General features: G+C 34.6%; 1 protein-coding gene across 1 annotated transcript; it reads left to right on the top strand.

Annotated features, from left to right (window-relative positions):
• Positions 1-2,911: 2,911 nt before the first annotated feature.
• On the top strand, positions 2,912-9,191 carry LOC107431428 (disease resistance protein RUN1-like). The gene is made up of 9 exons (XM_060818231.1): positions 2,912-3,078; positions 3,511-3,650; positions 3,772-4,083; positions 5,443-5,636; positions 6,410-6,591; positions 6,693-7,031; positions 7,197-7,505; positions 7,665-8,952; positions 9,056-9,191. The coding sequence occupies exons 3-8, from the start codon at positions 3,779-3,781 to the stop codon at positions 8,775-8,777; spliced, it is 2,442 nt and encodes an 813-aa protein (XP_060674214.1). The 5' UTR covers positions 2,912-3,078; positions 3,511-3,650; positions 3,772-3,778; the 3' UTR covers positions 8,778-8,952; positions 9,056-9,191.
• The last annotated feature ends 726 nt before the right edge of the window (positions 9,192-9,917 follow it).

Genomic DNA, 9,917 nt, shown 5'->3' with positions numbered 1-9,917 from the left:
TACCGCTGCTGAAACCATCATCCCGGCCAAGGAGGGGGACGGCTGTGGCCAATAACAAACTTGCCTGCCCACGGTCCAATGGCAACTACGGGAGAAATAATACTTGCGCGCTAAACCACATAATACTTGCGCGCTACCACGTGTCCATACACCAGAACACCAATACTGTATGAGTGCGTCTAAAATAATTATTATTAAACCAACCGTACCGTTTTCCAAAATTACCGTGGAAAATATATTAAATTTTCACACTTACCATCCCACATATTTTTATTTTAACAAACCGGTACGAAAATATCGATAACAAATAAACCATAATTTTTCTCGTAATACAAGGTTCAACAGATAAAATACCATGGGCATAATTATAAAATTAAACCACCAATTTAACAAATATTTTCATAAAATATTTAAACCAATTATGCCCAAAATAATACTTAAAACCACGTATGACTATTACCGAAATATACTTTGCTCATGCATAATAAATAAATTAAATCACAATAAAACCATAACTAAATTGTACCGCATGGGCATAATTTAAATACCAATTAAACATAATTAATTGTCCAAAAATAATATAAAATCCAGACACAATTAATTACTGAAAATACTTGCTCATGTGTAATAAATACCATTTAATCACAATAAAATAATAATCGGAAATTTCTTAATGACCCCAAAAGTCCATTTAGCACCAATGGGTAAATATATATAAAATAATATTTTTTCTGATTATATTTAAAATACGCCACATGAGCACAAATTACAGATATCGATTCAACACCATATAAATATAATTAATTGCCCAAAATAGTTTTCAAGGTGGGTCACTCACCTGGAGCACGCAATTAAACCATGATCCATCATGGGATCAATTCCATGACTCACCCGTGCTCCTAGAACAAAATTCACACACAGTTAAATAAATTAATATTTTATTCGAATAAATAATACCCGGTACCCGGGAGGTCAAATACAAACGTTATCCAAAATAGTCGAATAATATACCGAATCGAAGCTTGAGCGACGAGGATTACAAATCCGGTTTCCATCGACCCCAATTCCGCCGGCCAAAGCTTCGGCCGGATTTCAATTCCTCGTATCTCGTAAACCGCTTCGAATTTTTGAGATTGGAGGCCATATTTGAACTCAGAGGACCCAAAATAGGGGGAGAGGAGGTTTAATTCAGACTGGGCTGGCCGGAAAACACAAGAAAAGAGGAGAGAGAAATTTTTCCGGCCGGCTGCTTCTCCGGCCCGATCGGTGCGCGTCTGGCGGCCGGTGACCGTGAAAATTGACGGCCGAGCTCGCCTCCTCCCTCCGCTCATCACTGACCGGCACGTGTGGACTATGGGTGGCCGGAATTTAAAAACACGGTGAGGCCGAGAGGGAGAAAGGAAAGGAAAGGAAGAAGAAAAGAAGAAAAAGAAGAAGAAGAAGAAGAATGGGGCTGGGTCCCCTTTTTTCCCACGTGGGGGAAAAGAAAAGAAAAAGAAAGAGAAAAATAAAATGAAATAAAATAATTAAATAATATTATTATTTAAAATAATAATAAAATAATATGATATTACACATGGTTGACATGTGGCTTCTCAATATGGTGACACATGGTCACCTTCATTAAGTCACACGTGGCACATCGTTACACGTTTAAAAAATAATAAAAAAATAATATTAAAATAACACAGTCTTTAAAAAACTTTATAGGTCCATAACTTTCAAACTACATGTCCAAATCGGACGTGTCGCTAGTCTACGGACTCGTATCAACGAGCACTTCACAACCATGCATGAGTCAAAGCTCAACCTTGCATGAATAAAAAGTCAACTCCGGCACCCCTTGAACAGTTTGGACCTCAACTTGTTTTGCTCATAACTTTCAAACCGTAGCTCCGTTTTGAACGTACTACTAGTCTACGAACTCGTGCCAACGTGTACTTCGTAACGGTACCTTAATCAACCTAGAATTCCAATCGGGTCAAAAAATCAACTTTTGACCTTCTTGATCAACGGTCAACAGTCAATCTCAGTTAACGTGTAAAAATTTCCGACATGGTTCGGGACGGGGTGTTACAATTATTTACTTTTTTTATGCGATGAAAATAATATAGCCAAAGATGAGATTTTTTTAATAATTGAATATGCATAGCCAACGATCACAAATATTTCCCATGCACGGATTCATAGAATTATTAATTTGGCCATGAATTTACCATCACTATTGTAATCAATTTCATAGTTATTTAAAAGTTAGTGGGAAAAAGGCATTAAATAATTTTAAGATCAGTCAGTCCAGGGCAAGAGGCCCCATGGGTACTGTGGGAGTATCTGAAACTTTTTATTTTTTATTTTTTTTTATTATTATTTTTTTTCATGATGTGGACCTTACAATTTCAAATTTTTAGTGGAACTAGGGCATCATCAATTACCTGTGGCGCAATGAATGCATGCCACACCATCTAAATTGTTTTAAAATTGTTTTTAAGCCTATTGAGTTGTTCAATTTCCCTTACAGTTTTCTTGTTGAATGCTCCAACTTTCACATCGAAGGACAAAAAGAAAGGGAAGCGGCTAAATGCGCACTGTGAGTTTGCTAGATTTCAACTTCACATTGAAACAAAGAGTAAGTTTTTTGGTTTTTATGAAAAATTCCTCTTTTTAAAATATCAATGCTTCGACAATTTTTTTTTTTATTACCCTACATGCCAAGTGGTAAGACTGAAAGCCTGTATTTGAATGGGCTGGTGCTTAGAGGACAGAGAAAGCTCATTTGAGTTATTGTCTTTTTGGGCTTGCGAAGGTTCAAGGAAGAAAAGATAAAGCGTTTTTTTTTTTTTTTGGTCCTCCTCTCTTTCTTGCTCTCGAAACAGAGAAAACAGAGCATTTTGGGAAAACAAATTAAAATAGCCAAATGGGGTGTTGGTTTTTGGTGTTCTGTGCAGGCGATCAATCTGTCGGAGAAAGAAACCAGTAATAGGAGAGGCTGAAACGGCATCGGCTTCTTATGGAGAGCCTAGCGGCAGCAACGACGTAGTTCTACTTGTTGGAGGCCCAAGTTCTGGGGAACAGAGGCATGTTGGTTTTCCTCCTCTTGCGTCTGCATTTTCTTTTTCATTGAGTTCGTATATTTTTAAATCTGAAATTCAGATCTTATCTATAATGCGTTATACGACCCATCAATAAACAAATTTAAGTGTATTTGCGATGGTTTTATGTTTCTGAGCTGATCAACAACCAGAAATGTTATCTATACATATAAAGGGGCATTAGAATAGAGGGTTGGGAAGAATATATGTATAGAGAAATTAACACAACGGTGAGGCTCTGTGCAATGAGCATAATTATATAGATCCAGAAGGAGAATGCTTAAAGCTTCTTCCAACTTCATTTTATTTTGCTCCCTCCAACCAAACAGAGAAACCGAGCATTTTGGTTGTTCACTAATTAGTAATTCAGGCAAATTATGGGAGTTTCAATTTGTTCTAATATTTTTGTTTTACCTTGCAGATTATAGAAATATATGGCTTCTTCTTCTTCTTCTCAAGAAGAGTACGAGTACGAGCGTACTTCTTCTCAAAAGGAGTACAAGTACGAGAGTTCTTCTTCTCACGAAGAGTACGAGTTCGAGGTGTTTCTCAGTTTCAGAGGTAAGGACACCCGCCGAGGTTTTACTGGACATCTTTACGATGCTTTGCATAAAAAGAATATCCGAACCTTCATGGATGATAAAAAAGCTGAAACTGGATATAAAATTTCACCGCAACTTAGGAAAGCAATGATGGGATCCAAGATTTGGATAATAGTTTTCTCCAAAGATTTTGCTTCTTCCAGATGGTGTTTGGATGAAGTGCGTCAAATACTTGAATGCAACAGGAATAGAAATGGAGAAATTAAAGGGAATGTAATACCCATTTTTTATGGCATAAAACCAACCGTTGTACGGCAGCAGGAGGAGAGCTATGCAGTTGCATTTGCTAAACACGCAGAATGTTTTAAGGATAGAATTGAGATGGTGCAGCAATGGAGGGATGCTCTAGATGAAGTGTGTGATGTGGCCGGTCATGATTCAGAAAATTTTAGGTAACTTTCGTACTGATTATTATTTGGTGTAGAATAATTAATCATGTTTCCTTATATAAATTAACAATGTTCCATCAATCATTTTGCAAACCATCATTATTCAGTGAGAGTTATGGTTCAATGCATTTTACTATCCTTTAGTTTTGGACAAAGTTATTGTTATTGTTAAGTCAGGTTGTGAAAGAAAAAATAACAGATGTAGTAATCAAGGCTTGCGATTCTCATTGATACAGAAAGTATTTATACAGGTTACAAAAGTATTAGGGGTAACTTCTGAACTACAACACGTCTTATATGTTGGATATTCTCTTTGCTTTATATGTTTGATATATATTACATAAAATTTTTGGTTCACCTAAATTCTGTAGGGGTAACTATATATTCTCTACTTCTGAACTACAACCCGTTTTGTTCATTCTCCACCCCCCACCCACCCCCAAAAAAATAATTTTCTCTTTTTGTCTTTTTTTAAAAGAAGAGTGTACCTTATCATCTTTTGGAACTATTTCTTCTTTGGTCAAATCAATCCAATGAGTAGTTAACGTTTAAATAAGTAATAATGGCCCTCTTAGATGTATACACACACACATATATATAGCAATCATCTACTTGGCGTTCATATTAGGTGTTTAGGACTAATATCCAGATAAGTCATGTGACGTCTTGTATATGTTTTTTATTTTACACTAAAATATATACACATTAATACAAGCTTAATAATTATCATTTTACATTATAATTTGATATTAACAATTCACAGTTTGGATTGAAAATCAAACATATATAAACATAGATGCAAAAAGCAAAGAAAATCCTAATTCGTTTTGTTATCCCTTAATATTACAAATTGTTTCCAACCAATAAAAGGGCTGGATAATGTTTACCATCTAATATTTAGAACTTTTATGCAGAATATTTATTAAAAAAATGCATAATATTTGTGCTTGTTAAATTTCATTATTTACAAACAAAATAATAAAATTAAACAAAAGAATGAAATTTTGACCAGCTAGGGCATTCCAGTAAATGAAACTAATACAATGAACACCATTTTATTTTTTCCGACAAGTAATAAAAGACTTTATTTAACAAATGCCAACAAGTGAAAAAAATAAATAACACTATATCCTTATTAATCGGCAAGAGCAACTATTAATATTGAATAGAAATTTAGATAATCTAGTTATATGACTAATATATATATATATGCTATCTCAAAAAAGAAAATAATAATAATAATAATATGTTGAGAATTGAAACCTTCAATTTTATTCTTTTAAATACCTAAATTTATTTCAGAGCCTTTGTTACTAATAAACTGTATTTGATTTTTTTCCTTTTTTTTTTTTTTTTGGTTAGGTATGATCACGAGCTAATTGACAAGATCGTTAATGATGTTTTATTGAAGTTGCCAAAAGACCAATTAACAATTGATCATTTCAAAAAGAACTTGATTGGAATTGAAGAGCGTGTCAAGGATATCGAATCATTGTTATGCATTGACTCGAAGGATGATGCTCGCATAATAGGCATTTGGGGCATGGGAGGTATTGGTAAGACCACCCTAGCTAGTACTGTGTTTGACCTATATAAATCTTCTTTCGATGTTGGTTACTTCCTTCAGAATATTAGGGAGAAATCCAAAATAGAAGGAAAAGAGAATTTGAGAAAGAAACTTCTTTTAGGCTTATTAAATGATAAATCTATTCAAATGGAGGATATCCCATCCATAATGTCAACATTTATTCAAAAGCGGTTGGACAAAAAAAAAGTGATTGTTGTTTTAGATGATATGGATGAAATATTATCATTAAATTATTTTCTTGAAGGGCATGAACAATTTGCTACTGGAAGTAGCATTGTCACAACTAGAGATGTGCTGTTGCTCAAGTCATTCACTGATAAAATTTTTGAGGTTAAGGGGTTAGATTACTGTGAAGCTCGTAAACTCTTCCATAAGCATGCTTTTGGAAAACAAATTTCTGTGCAGTAGACAATGAAGCATTATCAGAAAGAGCGATGACTAGGGCAAATGGCAATCCATTAGCTCTTAAAATATTGGGCTCTTTCCTTTGCTCCAAGAGTAAACAAGAATGGGAAAGTGCATTGGATAAGCAGGCAATAGATCCACACAAGGAAATTCTTCAAGTATTGAAAATAAGTTATGACGGATTAAGCAAAGGCACCCAGAATATGTTTCTTGATTTTGCATGCTTCGTTACCAATGAAGTTTACAGAGAAGAAGTAGAATACATGTTCAGTTTCAGTGACCATTATGATGTGACAACAGAAATAACTGCTTTTATTGATAAATCCTTATTAACAGAAAGCCGCTTGTACGGAAGAAGATGCTTGTCAATGCATGATTTACTAAGAGAAGTGGGTCAGGCAATTGTTTGTGATGAAAGCAAAATACCTGGAAATCGTAGTAGGTTGTGGACTGCTACAGATATCTGCCATATATTGGAGAACAATAAAGTAAGTGCAAATATATTGGAGAAAAATAAAGTAAGTGCAAATGTATATTGATTTGTGTATTTAAATATGCTACATATTTAAGAGATTTTCTTATATTTTATCTCTATGTATAACAATGATTTGTTTTTCAGGGAACTGATGCAATCCAAGGCATATTATTGAATCTGTCTGATCGTGGTATTAAAAAAAATGTCCAAGTGAGCCCTACAGCATTCTTACATATGTGCCATCTAAGATATCTTGAAATATATGAAGGAGAAACACAATATGATGGGGAGTTTGGGCCTGGATACCTACAAGATCCATATAATATATATGCCTCTGAAGGTCTGTTTGATATTTCTGAGGAGCTAAGATACCTTCGTTGGGATTCATGCCCTTTGAAATATTTGCCAAATTTTAGTCCGAAGAATCTTGTTGGGCTTATTATGCATGGGAGCAAAATTGAGAAACTTTGGAATGAAGTCCAGGTACATATGATCGCCTGATACAGTAATCGTCATGTATATATATAGGTTTTATACACATCATGATATGTTATGTGGTTATTTTTAATTAAAGTAGATGCATGCAGTTGATCCTTTCATTATTTTTTTTATTTGTTTTTATTTTATGGTTTGTGACTGACATGACAGCTCCTTGACCTCGAGAAGTTAAAGAAGATTGATCTTAGTTATTCCAAGCAACTTACTAGAATACCAAATCTGTCTGGGGCTATCAATCTTGAAATTATAAGTCTCCGAGGTTGTATAAATCTGGTTCAAATTCACTTAAATCTTCAGAGTCTCCGCAAGCTTCAGATTCTAGATTTAAGTCATTGTTACAATCTGAAAGAATGCGGATCATCTGAAAGTCAAGAAATGCTCTCATCAATTCCCGTTGGATTAGATTTCTCATATTGCACAGGACTTAGAAGTAGAAGTATACTTTGGAATGAAGTTCAGATATGATTGCTTAATTTAGTTATATATGTAATATACATTGTTATATATGATATGTTTAATAAAAATAGATGCAATGCAATTGATCCTTTTGGTCTCTTATTTTATTTTATTTATTTATTATTTATTTTTGGTTTGTGACTTACATGACACCTCGTGAAGTTAAAGAAGATTGATGCTAGTTATTGTGAGCACCTTACTGAAATACCAAATTTGTCTGGGGCTATCAATCTTGAAACTATAACACTCCGAGGTTGTAAAAGTTTGGTTCAAGTTGCTTTAAATTTTCAGAATCACCCCAAGCTTTGGATTCTAGATTTGAGTAGATGCGAGAATCTCGAAGAATTCAGAGATTCTGAAAATATTGCAACCAATAATACAGCATTTGTAGAAGAAGAGACCTCATCATCAGCTTCCGTTGAATTATATTTCTCAAATTGCGAAAGACTGAGAAGTATACCAGAAAGCATTGGGAAATTGAGATACCTGTATCGGCTGGATCTTAGTGATTGCCCAAACCTGGAAAAGTTTCCAGAAATCTCTTCAGGTGATATGAAATGCTTGCATTGGCTTTCGTTAGAGGGAACAGGGATTAAAGAGTTACCCGAATCAATTGAAAATGTAAAAAAGCTCAAATACTTAAGTCTGAAGGACTGCAAAAGACTTAAAAGTCTACCCCAGAGCATTTGGAAGTTGAATTATCTGAAAAGACTGATTGTTCCTAATTGCCCAAACCTGCGGGGGAAGTTTCCAGAAATCTGCAATGTTATAGAATACTTGTATGAAATTGATTTAAGGGGAACAGGGATTGAAAAGTTACCCGAATCAATTGAAAATATAGAAAAGCTCAAACACTTAAATTCGAAGGATTGCAAAAGACTTAAAATTCTACCCCAGAGCATTTGGAAGTTGAAATATCTAGAAAAGCTGATTCTTCTTGATTGCCCAAACCTGCAGGGAAAGTTTCCAGAAATCTGCGATGTTATGGAATGCTTGAATGAAATTGATTTAGGGGGAACAAGGATTGAAGAGTTACCCGAATCAATTGAAAATCTAACTGGGCTCACAACTTTAAACCTTGACAGTTGCCCACAGATTAAGTTTCTCCCAAACAGCCTTTGTAAACTATCTAGGCTTGTTACGTTGAAACTTGAGGAATGTTCATCACTTGAAGAATTGCCTCGCCTTCCACTTGGTTTGGAAAAATTGGATATAAAATACTGTGAGAGCCTTGAAATCAATACAACAGCTTCCATATTCATTATGGATGTTTGAAGCAGCCAGTTGTACGTCAATGAAAACAATATCAAGTTGTGAATCGGCTCACATTCACAACCGACAATATTTTGGGCATCTTGTCTCTATGTTTTGGAGGTTTGAAAATTGTATGGAGTTAGATCACAACACACGCAACCACATAATTTCTGACACTGTTTACAATAGAATTTATGTACGTATTATTCTTCTCTCCCTGTATGTATATGTTGACATGTGATATTCTTGCATGCTCTTAATTACTTTTTATGGTCTTTAATTTCTCGTCCATGGTACAGGGCGCATGTCCATTTGTTGATGTTGTGTACCCAGGAGGTGAAATCCCAAAGTGGTTCAACAATGTAAGTACTGATGATGGGAATACGATCAATTTCCAGCTTCCTCTAAATTGGTTTAAATTTACTAATAGCCCGTACCCTTTTGTTGTCTGCATTGTTGGTGTGTCGAATAATTTTGATGATGATGATCATGATAAGCGCATGAGGAATGTTTCATTGAAATACAATATCAATTTCAAAACCAATACTAGTGACGGCCGTCTTCACAAATATATTGATGGTCATGCAACTACTTCATTACTAGCAAATACCCATAATGCTGATTACGTGTTCATTATGCACGACCAATATATGCATTTGGATGGGCGAGTGTTGGGACAACTGATTGGACCTCATTGGTGCTTCAATCGTAGGAATGTGGACAGCCTGCAGGCTTCTTTCAGTATATATTTGATGGCAGGTGTAGGTGTTAATTTGGACATAAAAAAGTGTGGGATACACTTCCTCTATGATTATGATGAACCAAATGTAGACAGTACTAGGTGTGAATGTTCTGATCAAGCTAGTGGATATCAAAATAATATATATATGATCGATCAGTCACCTCCTCAGATTAGCTCCAAGAGAATCAAGCTTATGGGACAAGATATCTGTCTTCCAAATGAATGGGTATGTACGCAAATCATTAAATTTACACATTATTTAATTGTTCATATTATTAAAATATATATATATATATATATTATTTTTCTTAACGAGAATTAATTAGTTCCACAAATCTAAATTCTGAAATCAACCTTTGTTGATTAAAACTACTTCTGAATCTTCAAAAACAAAGGGTAATTGAAAAGAAAACTCAAGT

This window comes from Ziziphus jujuba, chromosome 6 (genome assembly GCF_031755915.1).
Source record: "Ziziphus jujuba cultivar Dongzao chromosome 6, ASM3175591v1".
Lineage (NCBI taxonomy): Eukaryota > Viridiplantae > Streptophyta > Magnoliopsida > Rosales > Rhamnaceae > Ziziphus > Ziziphus jujuba.
Note: the sequence above shows the minus strand (reverse complement) of the source record. Positions and strands in the feature narration are given on the sequence as shown.

Coding starts and splice junctions, on each gene's coding strand:
- LOC107431428 (XM_060818231.1), top strand. CDS start 3,779: ATGATGGGATCCAAGATTTGGATAATAGTTTTCTCCAAAGATTTTGCT. Junction 6,592..6,692: donor ATATATTGGAGAAAAATAAA/GTAAGTGCAAAT, acceptor TTTGTTTTTCAG/GGAACTGATGCAATCCAAGG. Junction 7,032..7,196: donor AACTTTGGAATGAAGTCCAG/GTACATATGATC, acceptor CTGACATGACAG/CTCCTTGACCTCGAGAAGTT.